We start from the raw sequence: 22,198 nt of genomic DNA, 5'->3' as shown, positions 1-22,198 counted from the left end.
TGAATGAACAGCCATAATGTATTTCCAGTGCCATCTGCAAAGTGATCGCTTTCATAGGGATGAGTAAGAGGAACCTCCACCCTTTACCACTGCTGTAATATGGGTTTTTACCAACTAACCATGTAAGGGTATCTATGTGCACCAAACTTTTATCACCGAACAAAAAGGGGTGTCACCTCTGAAATATTGGATAGTGAGAAGAGTGCAAGCTGAAGGCAGATAGCTGAATGTAGACGACAAAGATTTGACAGTAAGTAAAACATTTTTGTTATGGAAAATTTCCAGTGTGAATAACTTTTACAGAATTAATCAAATGCCCAAAACCAACAATATTTGAGATGTGAAGTGTGACTGAAACCTTCATGCAGGATGGTTTTGACATACAAGTCAGGGCAACTGCAGGATTATTTTAAATATGGCATATTTTGATGAATGAGGCCTCGATTAGGACTGACAAACTGTGGACATTAGTAAATTCTTCAGCTCTATACATGACAACATTTCACTTTAAGATAAATAGTGGTATATGTCATTGGGTAGATTATTAAATATGATACTTTCCTGTACATAATTTCATTAAGATAAGCGATAGGATTTGTTTAGCATAGAAAAATATTAGGTTAGATTACAGGCTGTCAAAGCATTTGATTTTGCAGCTACAGAAATAAACAAACACTGACAAAAAGAAAAAACAAGAGTGACTAGAGTATAGTGTATGTACCTTCACAGGCACCGAAGTGATGTTGCCCTAAAATTTTCCTTTTTTTGTCTTGTATGAGATTAGTTTCTATGTCAACTATACAAAAAGATGAGAATATTAATGGCCCTCTTAAGATTTCTTTAACATTCAAGATCTCTACAGTGTGCCACGCTTCACTGAAAAATGTGACCGTCCCAACTGGCCTCCCATGACTAACAAAGGACTGAGCAGGAGCCTATGATTAGTTTGCAGTACAGAATGTGAATCATCAAAGCCTTGATATATATATTTTTGCTAGGTTGTAGATGTTGAAGGACAGATACCCTTTTTCATACTTTTCAATGTCCCTAAAAATGAAAGGACTTTGTAAAAAGCCTTGTGGCCATAATCTTGATATACGGGCCATTTTGTTCTAATGGAAAGATGTTCAGCTCTGCAGATATTAAAGGAATTACTCAACCTCACCAAAGATTAGAAATACCCTACTCTAACAGTTTTTTGGTCACTGCCATCTACTTGTACTTATCCTTAAGGTCTTGTGGATGACAGTCAAAGTAGTATCTTGACTTCACTTCCAAGAAGCTCAGTGTTAGGTTAATGCAAATGCTGTATCTCATTAAGGCTAGAGAACAGTTGTTTATCAAATTCTTAACTCGTACATACTATACCTTCAAACAGAAAACAAATCAACATGAGCAGTTTGAAGTCAAAGTTTATTCCCAGTCTTTTGCTTGCAGTTAACAACTAGACACCACACAAGGATCAATTTGCAAAACATAATTTTTAAAGACTTGATGGCATAAAAAAAGATTTGCAGATATGTGCATTGGTTTAACAGTTTGATGTAGAGACACTCTGCTCCTTTCTATGTTTGGATCCTGAGTAGTTAAATTGCTGGCATAGCCAGTTGACTCCACAGGCGGTTGGAGCGAGTGAGCCACTAGGTGGGATTTCACATTCCCCATTTGCAGTTCCCCAGCATGTCTCCAACTGTCTGCACGAGTCATGCAGGAGTCAAGGCATCCCATGGTTGACAGGCTGATGTCATATGGCAACAGAGATGATACATGAGGAGAAGCTCCAAGGCGGGTGTTCTTAAACTTTTATGGATCATGACCCTGTTTTTAGGTGTCCTTGATTCTCATGACCTCAGCAGTTACAAAACAGAGTCAAGTTGAATCATGTGACATTGACCATGTGTCTGTGAAGTTACCCTCAATAAAATGACATGCATATTATTGTATAAGAGCTAAAATCATTAGTCAATGAATTTATTAGTCAATCAACATAAAATTTAGCAGCAACTATTTTCAATTAATCGATTCATTATTAGTTATTCAATGGGAATAATGCATAGAAATCACCTCTTCCAGCTTCTCAAATGTGAATATTTGCCACTTATGCCAACTTTGGGTTTGGGAAAATTATGATGGGCATCTTTAAAATTATTTATTGTTAATGCTATAGAAGTCAAATTTAAAGTGATAATAACACTAAGATATCATTATGGGTTTTCATCCAAGGGTAAGAAACACTGCTAAAATACCTCTCGGGGAATATAAAGATTGCCAATTATTTACACGTTAGTAAAATTAAGCTTGCTTCTCTTCAAGAGACACAACGATCACACATCTGACCTGACAAACAACAATCCAAGGCTGCCATGAGTTCAAAAACAAACCAGGAGGCAAAAGCCTCAGGTAAGTTTGGAAACTGAGAGATGATCGTGATGCATGTTTTGTTTGTTCTATGTGTGATGCAAAAGTGGGGTGGTACAATTAACTGTAGTTTATACAAATAGGAACTTGATATAAACCAACAAAATTGTATTTGTTAAGAGAAAGGCATTTGCTTCAGAAAGTATCCTGACCCCATCACTTTTTGAGCACACTTGTGTTGTTTACAAAAGTATTCAAATCCCTAACTCAGTACTTTGTAGAAGCCTCTTTAGGTTAGGTTAGGTTAGGTTAGGTAGTTACTTTATTAATCCCCAAAGGGATTTTTTTTTTTGCTACAGCAGCATACAGGAAAGCAATAAAATAATCATAAAATAATAAAAAGCAATTAAATAACAGTAAAAAAATAAATAAATATTTGGCAGCCATGAAAACATTGGGGCATCTTGAGTAAGTCTTTGCAAACCTGAATTTGGCCAGTTTATCCCATACTTCCTGGAAGATCCGGAAAAGCTTTGTCAGACTGAATTAAAAAGTATCTATAAAACAATAAGTTTAGGTCTATCCACGAGTGTTTGGAGATTTAAGTCTGAGCTTTGAATGGGCCAATCTAGGACAGCCATAGTTTTGTCTCGAAGCCACTCCCGATGTTTTGGCTGTATGCTGTTGTGCTTAAAGCACACTAGGTTGTCCTAGTCTCAGGTCACATGCACTCTCCAGCAGGTTTTTTTTAAGGACGTCTCTGCATTTGGTTGCATTCATCTTTCCCTCAGTTCTGACCAGTCTTCCTGTCCCTGCTACCGAGAGGCAGCCCCACAGCATGATGCTGTCACCACCGTGCCTCATTGCAGGGATGGTATTTGCCAAATGAGCTCAACAGACATCATGCTTGGATTTCTGCAGAAGTAGTTCCATTTTTGACGTATTACATTACATTTCATTTAGCTGACGCTTTTATCCAAAGCGACTTACAACACACCGATGGTACACCATCGGGAGCAATTTTAGGGTTCAGTATCTTGCTCAAGGACACTTAGGCATGTAGACAGGAGGAGCTGGGGATCGAGCCACCAACCTTCCGATTAGTGTGCAACGCACTCTACCGACTGAGCCACAGCCTCCTTATTGAATCAGAGAATAGTTTTCCTCATGCTTGAGGGTCATTTAAAATCAGTTTGGCAAACTCCAAGCTTTCATGTACCTCTTGCTTCGATGTAAGTGCTTTATTCAAAGGCCTGATTTATGAAGCGCTGCTGAGATGTTTGTCTTTGTCAGTTTCTCCCATCTGTGTGGAGGCCTTCTGAAGCTCCTTTAGAGGGACCATAATGACCTACTTGCTCTGTTACTCAGTTTGGCCAGACTGTCACCTCTAAGAAGAGTCCTGGTGGTTTTAAACGTCTTCCATTTCACAATTATTGAGGCCAATGTGCTGCTAGGAACACAAAACATTTCTGAAATGGTTTCATACCCTTACACTGATCTATGCCTTTCCAATGAAAAACACAATAAAGTTAAAATAATGTGAGGGGGTCTGAAAACTTTCTAAAGTGTGCCAAGGATACACAGTACATGACGAACAAGAAGTGTGCCATTCCATGTTGTACTTCTGAGAAACACAACCACAGAGTGTCCAAAAGCCATTCACATATTCTAGGGGTGTAGGGGTGGCTCAGAGTGGTTTAAAACAAGGATATCTGCTTTATACAGTAAACAAATTCTTACTGAAAGTGTTCTCAAGTTTGCTGCCTCCCAAATCAAAAAGTTCCTCCAGCAGCAATTGGTATGCAGAAGGAATTGACTGACTGCTGTCCTACCAGACTTAGGTTATGTGTGAGTCAATGCTTGAGGAACAAGGTTACAAGAATCCTGCCTGCATTCAGATGATATAAGAGTATAAACCAACCCCCTGAGAGATGACGCACACAATTTGATGAATATTCAATACATGCCCTAAAACTTAAGGATGCTGGAGAAAAAAAATATATGCAGAATGAGTAATCTAAAAGTAACTCTCAAAGGCCATAATGAAATAATAAGTTAGCTCTTGACTTTACTTGAGAAAATGGAGATCTGGTTTAAAGTCATTTAAATTATTTTATGCAACTAAACAAAACAAATTGATTCCTGTTTTTTCGTCAAACCTCTGTTGGTGTTTATCTGTATTTTTTTTTTTAATAATTGTGACCAGCCTTATTTCAGGTGTTTGCATTTGACTTTGTGCCACTTCATTTAATAGTGGTCTGGCAAAGTTTTAAGTCTGGTACGGCAGGGGTATTCAGGTGGACTGAATTATATTGAGTAGCATTTGTAATGTTTTGTCTAGAGCCAAAATAATTTATGGATTGGCTGATTTTATCAACAGATATTGGCCCACAACATTTTGTCTAGGCGTTAATGCAGTCCGATATGAGCTGACATTAAAACTTTTTTCCCAGAACATAATGCAGAAAATCATGGATGTGGTAATTTAGAAATAGTTCTATTTGTGTTTTTTTTTTTTTTTTTTTTACTAAATCTGTGGCCAATAATGATAACATTCTTAGTGAAGTTTATCATTTCAGTGCACTGATGTCATCCTGGACAGATTGGACACATATATTTGTCACTTGTAATTGATAACATTTCAGCTGATATATCAACATTGTATTTTTTTTCTACTTCTTAATATCACTAACAAAATCAGCCCTAATCATGCAGTATTGTTTTTTCAAACATGATGGGGTAAGAATAATGGAAAATATGTCAATATAATTGCATTTTAAACATAAAGCTGACTTAAAAGCTCTGTGACAAAATTGTTATATTATAAGTCTTGTAAAGGTCAAATTAATGGCTGAGCTATTCTATAGGATTGTACCTAATAAAGTGGCCAGGGAGTGTATTTCAACTTCGATAATGTGTGATTACAACATATTGCTCTATTTTAATTGTTTGTTTATCAGAAATTCTTTTCATCAGGAAACCAGTGTTTTCTCATTAAACAAATCAAAATGTGATTTAACTATGGCAGGGCTTAGTACCATATTTAAACCTAATTCTAATATAATTCCATCCGGCTGGAATTGACTATAATAATTGTGGGGCATGTTTTATTCTGCTTCATAGTGGGATATTAATTAGCTGTTTGACGTACCCATGTAAGGCAGTAATGAAGTCAAGCTAAATGTGCCCGCCCCAGGGTGACTGACGCAGCTCTGAGTCATTAAGAGGTATGATGCTTGTACATAAAAAGCAGTCACAGATGGTGGGTTGGAGTTTGTGATTTCAACAGCTGTTGGCTAAACTTGGTATTGTGTATCGGGACTTACATTTGAAATGTTAGAGGGGAAAAAAAAAAAAAGGGTGAAAAATGTGTCACCTCTCTCCCTTTTGCTCTCTCCGCCACCACATAAAGAGCTGGTAATGCTTCCCATGTCATGGCTAAGAAGTGAGAATAATAGTTTTGATCCAGTGCCTATTCAACTGTACATAAAGGCAAAATTCTCCAAGCCACATTTTTCATAAGCATTTTTCTGCAATAATGATTCATTTGCATTTGCATTGTCCTGTCGGACTATGTGACTATCATTTGGAAAGGTTTAAATTGCTTAACCATTTTACAGTAAAGATATTGCTTAAACTGGCTATCTGTGCATTTATTCAAGCTTTATGAGGAATTTACCTAAAAATAAAATAATGACATACATCACAAACTGTTTTAGAGTGTATAAATAAACAAACAACAATTGATGTTCAAATTTAATGTAAATAATAGACTAATTAACACCGTTTAAGTTCAAGGTACTATGATAATGAAGTAGCTGCAATGGCAGACAAAAAGAAAGGAAATAGTGACCTCTTGTGAAATTCTGGCATAAAACTGCAACCAAAAGAAAAAGCAGTGATGGATATGCAGTCATGCCTGTTGTAGTTTACCATCAATTCTTATGAAAGTGTATATTTTACAAATATTGGAAGTGATCATGAAGATAAAATTGCTCTTTTAGTAGATAAAGGGAGAAATTAGAGGTTTAAATGCTGGGTAGAGCTTTGAGACATGTAGCAAGATAGATTCTGAAGCTCAACTTCAAATATTTAAACCATGCCCAATGTAATGGTTTGGCTCAGAAATGTTTTAACTTTGGGAATAATGAAGATATCCTTGAACTGAGAAGATAGATTTTGCAGCTCAACTTGTTCAAATATTTAAACGCTATCCAGTTCCATGGGGGTCAGGGATGTTTTAACTTCATAAATAATCTGTATATTCTGTTAAAACACACTATCCCTTTATAATATTTGTGTTTTCTATTTCTTGAAGGCCTTCTGTCCATGTTTACTTTCACAACCCCACACAATTTGGAACAGTCTAATAAACTTGTTTTTATCTTCCTGATTTTAACAGTGGTTATCAAGAAAAGGTCCAGGGTTCCTGGGGTTATGATCACTCAATATTTTGAGGATCTGCCTTTGGGAAAATCAACACCCGACTTTACCCGCAAACCGATGGCTGTGACTGCTCAAGAGGGTAGAAAAACAAACGCACACAGTAAAATCGACAACAGTAACATTATGGAAACATTATCCACGACGGCATTACTGTTGTATGGTTCTTTCTTTCAGGTAAAAAAGTAATTTTCAAAGCTATGGTTAGTGGAGAGCCAGCACCGACTATCACATGGGGGCGTAATAAAGGCGAAGTAGACGACCCTGAAAAGTACAAGACCAGATATGATGAAAGAGCTCGAGAGCACATTCTTGAGGTGAGAACAAAGTGGGCAGAGAAAATGATCTCTGCGTATTTTTGTTATACTCATCTCATAAAACACAATATGTTTTCAGACATCAGACTAATCTACAGCAAACTACTCTCATACAGCCCCACTGCTGCAACTCTGTGTTGAATATTGAGCATGATTCAGTCCAGGAAGTCATTTTTTGAGTAAAAATACCAAGAAATCCCTGGTTTCAGCTTCTCCAATGTGAGGATTTGGTGTTTGTCTCGTTTAAAATGTATAACATGTACATCTCTGGATTTTGGACTGTTGGTTGAACAAAAAGGTATTTGGATACTTTTTGTAAATAGGCTTTTCAATTTATGTATTTATATTTTTTTTATTAAACAATCAATAATATTTCTTTTTTACTAAACTGTTGGGCATAAATTCTTATTTACATGGCTTTGTTCTCAAAGTACTTCATAGAAATTTGTCAATTAGACCAGCTATTTCTGCATGGGAGACAGACTCAAATATTCAGCTTGATGCAGTCTTCTTGTGACAACATTGCTTTATCAGATGCTGAACATAAAAGTCGACCAAGCCGACACCTACAAGTGCTTTGCCACCAATGAATATGGACAAGCTGTCTGCACCACCGCTCTTAAAGTTATCGAAGGTGACATTTTCTATGAAAAACTTGGATTTTGTCAAAATTAGATTATAATATACAGTATGACTATTCATATAAAAAAATAAAAAAATGCTTTGCTGTTGTTTTTTCTTACAGTTGGCCATAAGAAGAGAGACCAGGCAGGTATGAACATCTGTCTCCGAGTTGTGTTTTTTTTTTTCCAGGCTTACAGGGAGTTTTAGCTTTTGTTAAGCTTTTTTCTGAATTTGGATCTCTACAGCAATAATACTAACAATGTTGTAACATTGTGACATTGTAACAATTACTGAGATCTCATCTCTAATCAAACGGTTTCTGCAATTGCAGAGTAAGACACAAGGTTTCAAATAATTGTTATAAATGTACAAATCAATTTAATGCAATTATTTTTAAATAATTTACATTTTAGGATACCCTACCATACATAATGTCTAAAAAGTGACGATGACGTACTTATTTTTCCCATTTTCATCTAATTATCGTCTAGGAAATGGACAGGCACCACAGGATTTCAGGTCAATGCTTAAGAAAACGTAAGTTCAAATCAAAGTCAAGGTTTATTTAAAGTGTATTGATATAAATCCCCCAAAAATGATATAACTCTTTTCCCTTTTTTTTAGTGTTGTTGTCACCAGAAAAAAGCAACTCCCGCCAAGGAAAGAGGGAGAAATTGATCCAAAACTCTGGGAACTGCTTATTTGTGCACGAAAGAAAGACTATGAGAAAATCTGTTCAGACTTTGGTGTTACTGACTTTCGCTGGATGTTGAAGAGACTAAACCAGATGAAAAAGGAAAGGAAAGATGAACAAGCCAAGGTACTATCTGAAGTCTGTTACAACTGCACATGAACTTTGCATCTTTGAATCTTTGAGATTTTAAACAAGGACAAAAACTGACTTGCATTTTGAGTTGCAAGTATGATACAAGTGTTTTAAAGCTGCAATAGAAAGCCTGGTGGTTACAAATACAGTTTGCTTGCTTTTAGATGACTTTCAAGTGTATTTTTCAAATTTGGATATTTTTGCATGTTTGTGCATTAAGACCAGTCTTGCCCTTGGCTAAATGAACCCCGTGTATTTTAACAAGTAAACATGCAATGCTTGGCACGAGGCTGCTGAAAATGTCATGGCTTCAGGAGTGCTGTTCAGTGTAAAATCTCCACATAAAAACACAGGACATCTTTTACTTTCCTTTGCAGGTTGTAGAGAAGCTGGAGAATGTGAAACAAATTGAAGTGAAATCATCTGGGAGAGCTCAATTTGGCTTCGACATGACAGTATGGGATCCCAAGAGTGAAATCAACTTATACAAGGTGAGTTTAATTGTGTTCCAAGAGCCAAAAAAGAATTATTGCTCGATTAGTATTTTAAACTAATCTGACTACTTTTTTTTTTTTTTACAAGGATGGGACCATGGTTCCATATGGTGATGATGAAAATTCAAAGCATAGCATGAAGAAAACAGGGACAAAGTATGTTTTTAGCATCAAAGACCCTCAGCCAGAAGATGCTGGATTTTACCAGGTTGATGTTCAAGAGGCAAATGTTCTTACAACTGACTTCCAAGGTAAAGTATAACTATATCACTTGTAATAAAGCAGGATGATTTTTTTTTTTTTTTTTTTTTTAAATCAGTAGATGAGACAAATCAAAGGACATTTATAAATGGGATGTCAGTTAATTTTTCCTTCCAAACAACCACCTTTCCTCCTCCTATAGTGCCTGATGTGGAGTTCATAGCCAAGATCAAGGATGCAAAGGCCGTTGAAAGTGAGGACGCCATCTTTCAGTGTGTTTTATCAACACCCCTCAACAGAATTACTTGGTCAAAAGAGGACTCATCACTTGAACATGGGGACAAATATGAGATCACCGTCTCAGAGGACAAACTGATGCACACACTGAGAGTAAAAGATTGTGCAACGGCAGATAAAGGAAAATATTATGCCATTGCCGGCATTACTTCCAGCAGCGCTTCTCTCTCAGTGGAAGGTGGGACGTCTTTTCTTTTTTCAAGTTGATATACCATATACCTTCATAAATTATGGATTTAATCTTTAATCTTTTCACTAAATTAAATGATTTATTCCCTGTAATTTTGTGTGTTCAATGTAATTCAGCTGATCCAAATGGCCGTAAGGGGCATAAGGGCAGCAAAACCAGCAATGATGATGACCTGTCTAAACTTGCATCGGAGCAGAAGGCAAAGCTTCAAAAAGAGAAAGACGACTCGGAGGCAGCCAAACGAGCACAGGGTGAAAAGGACGCCGCAGATGCAGCAGCTAAAGCTGGACTGGGGGACAAGGGTGACGGAGACAAAGGTGATGGAGACAAAGGTGATGGAGACAAAGGTGATGGAGACAAAGGTGATGGAGACAAAGGTGATGGAGATGGCAATAATAAGAACCTCCTGGGACATGGAAATGATAAAGATACAACAGATGACGGTGATGATAAGAAAAAGAAGAAATCCCGAACTGGACCTTTGGTTCCCGACACTCTGATAGGTAAACCACCTTATAATGAAAAGTGAATAATGTGTAAACAGATAAAAGAATAATATAATGCCATAGTTATACCCCAGCTGCTCTCAAATGTGCCTTTCACTTTTGCAAGTATTGCCAGCTTGGCTATCTAGGCCCAAATTCATCACGTGTCTAAGAATTACTCCCATTGCACTGAAAAAGTGACAAAGACAGTCGGTTCCAACCGTAAGTAATAGATGTGAGATAGTTCCAAGATTTTCACCTTCAGAGAAAAAAAAGTGGGCAAAGAAGAAAAAAGTATGGTATTAGATGTTTTAGGTTTATGATACTATACATTATAAGGTTACAATATGCCAGTTATGACTAATTTCTGAACTGAAAGCTACACAGATGTGATAGTAGGATGGTAAAAAGCTTTGTAGTACAAAGTGTGGCATTTATATTCTAGATTATATTACAAATAGTTCCTGATTAAAGGATTTTTGGATTTTCCACAATCACAGAAATACTGATAACCAGAACAACAGAGAATGCTGATGCAGGTAAACTATTGATAGCACGGAAAGTGGTTCCATTGTACATGGAATGGATGGAATTAAGATGCAATTTTCAACTGGTGATCCATATTTAGGACAGAAACCTTTAAAGTGAATAATAATGATTATGGTTTACAAATTCTACAGTCTTGCGAATGACCACCAGAGAGAGACATGCTTTAAACAAGAAAGCAAGGAGTTGTAGGGCAGGACATTTAAATCCTAGACTTTCTTGAGAAAACACGCTTATGTACATTCTGCTTTGTGTCTATCTTTGTTTGCCCTTGATGCATTTAAGCTGAAATCTTTCATATTGCCAAATAATGTTTAGTATTTTTACATTTTCACATGCAGGTCAAGGTGTTCAATTCGTCAGTGGGCTCGCTGATACTGTTGCCAATGTTGGTGAACGAGCAGAGATGTCTTGCAAACTAAGCAGTGAGACCACAGAGGGATGCTGGTATAAAAATGGGAAGCTGGTAAATCAATTATGCCAAGAGAATACACAGAGTCCATAATTACTGCAATACAAATCACTGTATACTATAAAGTACAATTCATCAATTTTAAACGTTTTTTTTCCTTTTAAAAAAAATAATTGTTTTTATACTTTTATTCATCAACTGACAATCCAAATGTGTCTAACGAAAAATGTATCTTATCTTCTCATCTGAAAAGCTAACAAATGAGGATGGGGTGACGATTATCAAAGATGGAGCCTGTCACAGGTTGATCATTGATCCCTGTAAGAAAGATGATTCAGCGGTGTACCGCTTTGAGGCTGACGGACGTAAATCAGAAGCAACACTTAACATTCAAGGTCAGAATAAAACTTGACAAAACACATTGAATGATGTAAATCAAGATTTTTTTTTTTTTTTTAAAGGGTTTAGGCTATTAAAAATGTTGTTGTTTTTTTACTCCTGATACAACAGACCCTCCAAAAATCGACTTAGACGCTCTTGGAAAATTCTCAAAGCCGGTCATTATAAAGGCGGGTGAAAACGCCGAATGGAAGCTGCCATTCTCAGGTGGAGCACCAATGAATATACATTGGTACAAGGAAGATGACGAGCTTTTGCCTGCCCTCAACGTAAAGATTGAAACATCAGATACTGAGAGCCAACTACGCCTCACTAAGTGCCAAAGGAAAGATTGTGGAGAGGTCAAGATCAAAATCAAAAATGAATCTGGTACAATAGAGGCTATTTCCAGACTTATTGTACTGGGTGAGTTGACAATGAGAGACTTAAAGTTTGCAACATATGATAATATATTACATTGCATAATGTGTCATGAGATAAATGTGTTTCGCTGTGAACACGTTTTGATTTCTTTTAATTTTGCCAACAGACAAACCAACACCCCCGCAAGGCCCTGCGGACATTATGGAAAGTGCTGTAACGTCTGTTGAGTTCAAATGGAAACCACCAAAAGATAATGGTGGATGCCCAATCACAAATTATATCATAGAACGCCAACAAGTGGGGCGAAATAAATGGACAAATCTCGGTGAAATCAATGGCAGCAACCCAAGTTATAAAGATTCAGATGTGGACCCTGGAAGAAGATACAGCTACCGGATGAGAGCAAAAAATGCAGAAGGTATCAGTGACTACCTGCAGACTGAGGACATACCAGCTGGTGTATTACGTAAGTATTTACTTGGGGCCTAATGTAGGTGACTTTGTAGCATATATTAAGAAAGTGAAACAAGCCAGCAGACAATTATAATTATTCATCTAAGTAAAAAATGGTTTTATAACATTGTAGATTAAAAAATGTTGCATATGGCCATTAAATATTAGATATAAAAAAACAAAAAACTAAATGTCAGTATTACTCCAACAAAACATAAAATATGCTCTTCAATGTGCAGGATTTTTAAGACTTTCACTGAGTCATAAAAATCTGAAAATTGAAAATCTCAACTTTATCACTTCTACTTGGCCTGGTAAAAACCTAATTTGAAAAAAAACGTGAGATTTTTCAATAAATTTGGTGAAGGTGATAAAATAAAATGTAAAAATGTCATTTTCTTGGACAACAAACACGCCAAGGTGCAGATCAATAGGAGCTCCAATGCAAATGCACTGAAAACACTCATTTCCTATGCTTTTCCAGTAACTTCATGCAGAATTCGCCATTTCAGATATGTGTCAAACTTTATTTGACTGAAGTATTGATTACTGGAGTTGTGTGATAAGTTGTGTGGCGGTAATAACACGGACAAAACCAATGAACTGGTATAACAACATCAGTGGTGTTTTACTTTCAATTTCCTACTTCACATTTCCTCCACAGGTTATCCTGGACCACCAACAGCACCCAAAGTGGTCAGTGCCTTTAAAGACTGTATCAACCTGTCATGGAGTCCTCCATGTGACACTGGAGGAACCAAAATTGTAGGATACAATTTGGAAAAGAACAAGAAAGGCACTAATTACTGGAGCCTTGTAAACCAAACAGGGCCTATTACAGGTATCCAGGTTATCTGACAACCTGCAGAAAGATGTAATATATGCTTGCTATGTATCCGCCTACATTAACTTCTGCCATTTGTCTTATCCTACAGATACAAAGTATGCAGTGAAAGATGTCTTTGAGGGTGCAGCGTATGAATTCAGAGTGTCAGCTATCAACCTGTCTGGTGCTGGAGATCCAAGTATTCCATGTGACACAGTTATTGCAAGAGATCCAATGAGTAAGACCTACGTTTTGTTCACTCACCAGAAATCATGCAAATTATTATTTAAAGTGAACATAATGCTGCTAATGTGGCTTTCTGTGATATAAAAGCAGCGCTTCTGTAATTACAGAACCTCCAGGCAAAGTCACGGACCTGAAATTAACATCCTCCAATTACAGTACATTTTCCCTGGCATGGACTAAACCTAAGGAAGTGAAAGGGGTCGAAGATGAGGCCCAAGGGTACTTTGTGGAGATCAGACCAATAGAGAGCCTTGAATGGACCCGCTGTAATGCCATTCCCATTACTCCAACTTCCTACACTGTGCTTGGCCTGAAGGCAATGGCCACATACTGGGTGAGAGTAATTGCCACCAATTATGGAGGTGATGGAGAACCACAGGGCTTTGATAAGTATATCATTGCCATGCCTCCTCCTGGTAAGAAGTTTGATTTTTAAAGTTTAATGACACTGCATGAAGAGGTGTAAATCAGTTCCAATAACGGTTTTCAGTTATTTCTAGAAATGGATTGAAGAAGAAATATTAAGAATCAACACTGAGCCACAGCAAATATTTGCCTCGAAATAGCCAAACATCTTACAAAAATACCGTAGAGCTCTGCACCAAGTATAGCCTGCAAATCAGTATTCCTCTGATATGTTTCTATTGTTTTATATAGTGCCATACAGTGTTTTGTTTATTATCCGTGGATATCTAAGTTAGAGGATGGAACTGTTATGGCAACATCAGAGCAGCACTGTAGAGGCAGTGACTTGTGCTAGAGTTTCATGCATATTACTGATTTAAGTTGTTTGTGTGTGTTTGGCTTTTTCCTGAAACTGCGGGGTTTTGTTTATTCGGCCGGCCACCCTGTTGTTCACTCACTTGCAACACTGTGGGATGGAAATAGGTCCCAGTCACATAGAGTAGAACAGAGCAACATGATATGTGAAAGCTGGAGGACCCGGAGTACCATGAATCCCAAAGGACTGGAAATGGATTTAGATTCATGCGACTAGTAAATGCCTTCATCCCAATCCAGTGTGTCATCTGTACACAGAATTTGATTTCCATATGACACACTGCAGCAGAGAGTAAAGAATAAAAATAGCATGTTTGGAAGAATACAAAAAAAACATACAGTTAAGAATAAGACTCTAAACATTTCATTCTACATTTTACCCTCACAGTCAAGCCAAAATTTAAAGACCGCAACATGAAGACTTTTGTGGTGGTGAGATCTGGAAACACTGTTCGTCTCAACCTCAACTTTGAGGTAAATTGTTTTGTGCCAGAGCCTTTTCTCCAAATAGGTTTACTGGTACTGGTTTACTTTATTTGATTGTGCGAGTTTTTAAGCAAAACTGTCAGATTTTGTATCAACATATTCATTTTGTACTTACAGGCCTCCCCCGTGCCTGAAGTTTCTTGGTTAAAGGCTGGTATTCCAGTGGCCAAACATGTAACTATTACCAACTCTGATAAAGGTTCTCAACTGTTGATTGCCTCATCTGAGCGGTCGGACAGCGGCATCTACACCATTACTGTGAAGAATATTGTTGGCCAGGAGAGCTTCAATATTGAAGTCCGAGTTACAGGTGATTATGACTCAGTAAACTCCAGTTAGATTGGAGGAATCCCAGCGTACAAATTTAAAATTCATGACTTCTGTAAAGCGCAATTGAGCTAGATAGATACTGCATACACAAGTATTGTATAGTACAGGAATATGAAGTGACTTTACTTAGAGGCTACTTTTTCTCTTAGTACCGTAATATATGCATGCATACCGGTTAATGTTTTCAGCCTTTTTAGAATCATCTACTGTTTAGCAGATAAATTATAAATCTGTATATGTCATTGTCACACAATTATCTTACACCAAACAAAGAAAGTCACGTGAAAGTACCGCACAGTAGCAAAGAGAATCGAGGGCAAATCAAAATACTGTTACTGTGACAAAATCTCAATGTCAACCTGTTGTCCCTAACTAGATTTTTCTAAGCTTTCAATTGTATCTCACAGTTCATGAGTGAACAGGGTCACATAACAACAATGAAAGCAATGAAGACAATGAGATGTAAAAGAAAGCTCTAAAAAGGCTACAAAGTAAAGACTGATTTTACAGGTTATCTCACCATAAACCATGCAAACCAAACAACATAGTAGTCCCCTTCTGGATATAATAAGTACTCCAATAATCCCCTAACCATTTTGGCTTTGCAAGTTTCAAGCCATCTTTTCTTTCCAGCCAGCTACAAAAATGTCCTCTGTTGTTTCTGGGGTTAAGAAATAATTCTAAGTAGCCAAACAGATGGCAACACAAGTTGTAAGACAGCACTTTTAAGAACAACCATTTGATGTCCTACGCAGATAAAGGTGGAATTCAGATTAAAAGCCAGCAATCTTACTCTGCATTGTTCTGTATTTCTGAATTTCTTATTGTGGTTCTAGATGATCCCAGGTCTCCAGGTCCACTGGAGCTGGAACAGAACATCCCAGGGACAGTGACTCTGTGCTGGACTTCCTCTCCAGATGAGAAAAGGGATGACAGGCTACACTACACGGTATCCAAGAGGGACTCCTTCAAACGCACTTGGAGGACAGTGGCTGACAACCTTTTTAACAATAAGTTCACAGTTGTCAACATTTTGCCTGGACGGGAGTATTATTTCAGAGTGTTTGCTAAAAATGACATGGGCCTTTCACCACCTTCTGAATCTCCAGTGTTTGGAACCAAAAAGGAAAAAGGTTTGTAGCTTCATAATAAGAAACTCAGAATCACTTCCAACACTAAATCATAGTTCCTAAACCAGAGCTGATGACTTGAGAAGTATATTGCTTTATTTAAAAATGCAAAAGTGGCACAAAAAAAAAAAAATCTTAATTTTAAATTCTAAAACTTCTTTAAACTGAACATTTGTGCTTGACATGCTTGTGTTATCTTTACACTTTTCGGGGCCTGATGCCTGTCTGTGTGAATTTAACCACTGAGTTAGCACACTAGTCCTGCAATGTAATCCAGCTGAGCCAAAACAAGGTTAGTAAATGTTAAAAGACAACTCTGATTTTGGATTGCAACCAAATTGGGGGACTCTCAAGACAGTTTAAAAAACAAGAAACGGTCAAAACCAGAGCAGCTGCAGCAGAAATATTTCAATTCCTGTGTTATAGAATCAGTCAAGCTCCAAAAAGACTATATCCTACATTTCCCATAATTCAACGCAACAATATCAGAATTCTTAAGATTGTTTTTTTTCCACTTTGGAAAACTTTTCCAGAGCCATATACGTACAGTATCATACAGCTGTAGTAATTCTCCCATCATATTTCTATAAAACACTCAAACCTATGCATTTCTTTATGTTTCAGGAATGTTCAAATTAAAGATGCCAGAGATTAAACCCTTGGACTTTGAGTCACCTCCGTCGTTCATTGTTCCCCTGAAGAGGCGTTCAGCTCCACAAGGTTACGAGTGCTACATGAGCTGTGCAGTTAAGGGGGATCCAGCTCCACGTGTGACATGGTACCGCAACAATATCAGCCTCAACACAAACACCAACTACCACATCACAAATGTCTGTGGAGTCTGCTCCATGCTCATACTGAGGGTGGGACCCAAAGACAACGGGGAGTACAAAGTCTTCGTAGAGAACAAACTGGGCACAGCTGAGTCCTCAATGACACTGAATGTCAGAGGTATTAACAAGGTTTAAGAGTCATACAGTGAAGCCTGATGAAGACTGTGTATGTTGATGAAACATCCTGAGAGTATTACTGTGTTTCTTTGCAGAGTGAAGAAAAGCCTGAGCTGCTGGGCAGACGGTGAACCAACAGATTCCGTACAGCATTTTAAATCCATGACACAAAATTTAGAGACAAGTTGTATTGATTTTAAGCACGACGCACCACTATTTGAACACTTAACAACTTACTATTAAACAATAAACAAACATAGTATTTTGTGATGATGCTTCTTTTTTACTAAAGATGTGTTCAAATCTGGTGGTGATTTGGATTGAAATAAGTATGTTTGTTACGTAAAGTTGACTTACGTAAAGTTGTGTCACATATGTGACGTAGGTTTCATACATTACGAAAGTATATGAATGTCGACTTTTGTTTTCACACGGGGTAGGAGTCCCTGTCTCTTGGGAGAAACCCTGTTAATGCTTTGTTTCTATACAAATAGGAAGTAGTTGCCATTTCTGGTACCTTGCATTAAATTAAAAAAAAAGACAAACTTGGGTATTGTGGTCTTTGTCCTCTACACTACATTCAGATCTACCAAACTCACAGGCAGTGTGATGCATATTTTTGCCAGCACCATTTCACAGATCTATGGTTACCAGCTGTGAACAACAGCTCTCCTTTTGAGGTACATCTGCAGACTAATACATCAGAGACCTTACAGGTATGAATTGGCAAATATTTTGAAAAACAATTCATAAATTTCTGTGATTTTAAAAGCAAAAACCTAAAACTTTTTCTAGGTCTGGCTTCTAAAATAGGAGGAGTTGCAAATGTTGTGTCGTATAATGATAGCAAATTAAATATCTTAAGGTTTCTGATTGTTACACTGAAGAAACAAGTACATTGAACATATCACTGTGGCCTCTGGGCACATTTTAAATCCAATGTTTTCCCTGTTTTGTAAAAACTTCACTCAATGAATAATCAATGTTTCAAATGAACGAGATCATAATTGCAAACACTGATTGATATCGTTCGCCATTTTAAGGCCCAAACAGCTAATTGATATTTCTGCACACATGAATTGATTTGAAAACAATCATTGATTGCAGTCCTAGAAGTGTGGGCTATATTCACTGGTTTACTAGTGTAACACTTTGCTGCCAATTCTAGTGACTTCATAGATTTTGAATGCTGGCCTTTTACTTGTGAGGAAGTGTTTCCTGTTCACACTGTGGTATTATTATTATTATTAACTCCACAGTGGATCTGAAACCTCTTCCACCACTACAGTTACATAATCTGCTGTCACCCCCCCCCCCCCCCCCCCCCCTCCTTCCCCAGCAGTTGCTTTGAGTATTATGGGAGTCCAATGAATGATTAAGTCAAGAGGGTCTAGCGGAATAGGAAACGTGATACCTTTACAAATGCCTGAAGGCACACACTTCTCTCCGTCCTCTCCCTCTGCTGCCATGGCCAGGCGCAAGCCCAACAAGCCCTCACAGGAAGAAGCTTCATTGTTTTTGGAGAGGTCACCACCTGCAAAGTCCAAAAATAGGACAAAGTCCTCTGCTTCTCCAGCTCTGTTGTTCTTTGTTGTTGTCTTCACAGTCGGGGCCTCTGTCATGGGCTGGTTTTGTGTGCAGCCTGGGCGAACTGTCCCGAGTCTTTCCGAACAGTTCAACGGAGAATCACAAGCTTGCAGCAGGTGATGGAGATGACGGGACGCACAGGTAAATGACCGACTCTTCCACCCCGTGTCTGTGCTCAACGGGTCACTTTGTTGTAAAATACAACTAAATACATCTCCTTGCTTCATGTCGGGTTGTCCCTGTAGCAGGTTGAAATTCTCTTGTGTGTATCTGGCGCTTTTTAGAAGGAAAACGTGGCTGTATAAAGCTACATAAAAACAAACCCAACATACCGGAAGTTAATGATTTATCCTTTAAAAATAAAAGCATTACACTTTAGCACTTTTGAAAATAAGTATTAATTTCCAAACTAATATATAAATTCACATATTATTTCCATACTAATTTCATTCACGTGTATTTTGTGCCATTTATAGGAGTGTATGAATAGAAATAATGGTCGTTGAAAACATTATTTTGAAAAGCTTAGATTGTATCACATTGTTTAAAGGGCTGTCTTGACACTGACAGGAACACGTTGATATTTTCAGCACTTCGGTGCTGTGACATTCACGAGTCCAACAATTATTGTGGAATAATAACACTCTATCCATCATCTTAATCATAATTAAATGCTCTAGGAATCTTTTGGCATGACATAGATACACAATGCCCTACAAAAATATTTATAGTGGAGGGAAATCGATATATTTGAGATCAATACATGAAATGACAGACTGGCTTTAGCTATTATTTCTCTATGTATATGCAAATAGCATATATAAAATGCAGGGAGAACAGCCACTGGATGGATACTTGTATACATACTTCTTTTTTTTGGAGGGGGGGGGTGCACAGTATTGGATTTTTAACATTGAAAATTGGTTTCATACCACCGGAGATGTAGTTAAAAAAAAATGTTATCCCTACAGTATAAATGGTATGAAAACATGTATTTTTAACTTGTTTTTATATGATCCCACCGTAATCACTACAACTGTATGACAGTTCAATCACTTGACAAATAATTTCTCTCACTCTGTAGACGGATACAGGTGAGTCTGTGGAGGAAAGGATCGTTGCCCTTGGGGAGGCTCAGAAACAGGCCCAAGAACAAGCCGAGGTCGCCATGGCCACAGCAGAAAAGATGAAGGACTCCGACTTGTACTCGCAGCTTTGGGAACTGCAGGCTGAGATGAAGACCCGATGGGAGGATATGAAGCGGGCCGCCCTGTCTGTCACAACTCTCCAGGGCATGTTCAAGAACCAGAGCGAAGAGTTCGAGGACATGAAGAACAGCGTTGCGTCTGGTTTGAGCTCCAGCTCAGCACTGTCTGAAAAAGTGGCTCGGTTGAAGAGTGCTGTGGCCAGTGCAACCTCAAGAGTTGTTGAGAAGGGTGCATCAGTGGAGGCTTTAAATACACGGTTAGAGGGAGAAGCCTCCGAGCTGAACGAGATGAAAGAGTTGCTGTACCTTCATAACGTTGCACTTCATACACACAACCAGGAGATGGTGGCAATAAAGTGAGCTCAGTTTAATTTCAGAGTGTATCTGCATGCACACTTTCCTTACTTTCCAAAAAAGTAATTATTCCTGCACTATGTCGTTCTCAGGGAGCTTCTTCAAGGCTAAGCAGGCCATGCGTGCCCAGGCTTTAGAGGAGATGCTCAGGTCAGTCCGCGTGACTCTGGATGAGCAGTTTATCACCTCACAGACGCTTCACAGCGGCATCACAGCTCAGCTGCAAACCTTTCACACCCAGGTAAATCGAACACTGCCACTCTGACTGACAATAGAAACCTGTTAAGTTTCTGTATATTATGACACTATATTTCCAGCTGCAACTACTGAATTCTGTGAGGATTGTCTGTTTCAGCTGGCATAAGAGAGTACAGCGGGTCATGTTTTGGACGAGTCGTTGGAAGAGGAGATCTCTAAAGAAGCCGCGGAATGCGGGGAATCTGCAGAAGAAGAGTTGGCTAAATTAAATAGCGAGGTCGTCATGGAAACATCTAAGGAGGACAAGTAGCTGTACATGTAACGCTCCAGTAGATTGTAAATCACTGCAGTCCAACACTATTTCCTGTGACCTTGATTTTAAAGTCTTATATTGATTATTGGGAACCATTTTTTTTTATGCAGTAAACTTCCTGTAAATAGATGGAACAATTGCTATTGTTAATGAGTCAACAGACAGATGGCAACAATTTAAAACATTAAATATAATGAAAGGGACCTGAAAATAGTTTAAAACAGATGTCATTAGAGCAACAGAAAGGAATGGGATGCTGTAAATCAGCATTTATGTAAAATAATTCTAACAGCTGTTCAGTTTCTGCTGTTGAATTGGCTCGTGACATTTTTAGATCATGTACAAAAATAGATTTGATTTATGCAACTCTTTAGTTTAAACTGACATTAAAAGATTATGAAATTAACAAGAGTATATAATGGCAATTGTGTTTTTTATTGCGAAATTTAAAAAAAAGAATCTGACTGTACTTGTAATCTAGTACACGTACATTACCTCTCACTGTGAAGTTATTCATGGTGCAACTGCACATGTACATAAGAGTCCACTGGTACATACTGTACAGTTCTCTTGTCATGAAGCTCGTTTGTGAAAAGTACTAGTTTCTGCCAGCAGGTGGTGCCTGTTTACTACCATACTGAAGAAGAAGAATCAACAGTGACAGAGAGAGGCTCTGTGGTTGATGAGTTTTTTATCTTGGTATAAAAAGGGATACTGATAGTTCAGATAGGTGCATCTATCTTTATACCTCAGCCTTCTCATGTTGTGTAGACTATCAGCGCTCTGTGATGACTGTCTGAACTGAAACAAGCACATGTTTCTTGAGTTGACCAACTCGGGTTGCCAGGATTCATTTAACGTGAATTGTCAAGTTAAAAGATTTATTCTGGCAAATTTTTACCTCATAAATTTAACTGTTAGTCAGGATTTTTTTTAATTCACTTGGCAGTTGGTGCAATTATATGAAATTCTCAAGGCAAAACAAATGAAACAAAAGAAGCATCTTTAGCTCATACTGTAACTTGGCCTGTCCAGCAAAAACTATTAAAAAACAACCTCTATCCAGAGACATACCGTGTAGTGATGAGAAGGGAATTTATTAGTCATATTTAATTTTTTTCATGAGATTACAGCAGGTACAGACGCGGCTTGCTCCGGCAGAACACTGAACCCTTATGTTGTTTTTCTAATTTGCTTTTATCACAGCAGGACATAAACCCATGTGTCTTTGTCCATATATTTTGGATTTGACTCCTACTTACAAATGTATCATCTGTCAGCTGGTTTAACTGAGGGTTTTGACATTTCCCACAGTCTTAGTTTCCTTTAATATTTGTTAAAAAATTTTTTTTTAAAAATACACTAAATCATATTGTTAATGCA

At 37.8% G+C, this 22,198-nt stretch overlaps 1 protein-coding gene across 1 annotated transcript; it reads left to right on the top strand.

Annotated features, from left to right (window-relative positions):
* Nucleotides 1-79: 79 nt before the first annotated feature.
* On the top strand, nt 80-17,690 carry LOC138197817 (immunoglobulin-like and fibronectin type III domain-containing protein 1). The gene is made up of 24 exons (XM_069148770.1): nt 80-250; nt 2,314-2,400; nt 6,761-6,883; nt 6,979-7,118; nt 7,653-7,752; nt 7,864-7,890; nt 8,234-8,279; nt 8,367-8,562; nt 8,946-9,059; nt 9,151-9,313; nt 9,466-9,738; nt 9,867-10,253; nt 11,123-11,247; nt 11,447-11,588; nt 11,704-11,997; nt 12,122-12,421; nt 13,073-13,249; nt 13,344-13,472; nt 13,588-13,896; nt 14,649-14,734; nt 14,864-15,056; nt 15,913-16,209; nt 16,831-17,157; nt 17,252-17,690. Exons 2-24 carry the CDS (start codon nt 2,364-2,366, stop codon nt 17,254-17,256), a joined length of 3,990 nt encoding a protein of 1,329 aa, XP_069004871.1. The 5' UTR covers nt 80-250; nt 2,314-2,363; the 3' UTR covers nt 17,257-17,690.
* The last annotated feature ends 4,508 nt before the right edge of the window (nt 17,691-22,198 follow it).

Source organism: Embiotoca jacksoni, unplaced genomic scaffold (genome assembly GCF_022577435.1).
Source record: "Embiotoca jacksoni isolate LCO1_2020_lvr unplaced genomic scaffold, fEmbJac1.0.p SCAF_1, whole genome shotgun sequence".
In the NCBI taxonomy this organism is placed as follows: domain Eukaryota; kingdom Metazoa; phylum Chordata; class Actinopteri; family Embiotocidae; genus Embiotoca; species Embiotoca jacksoni.
This window is presented reverse-complemented; position numbering and strand designations above follow the sequence as displayed.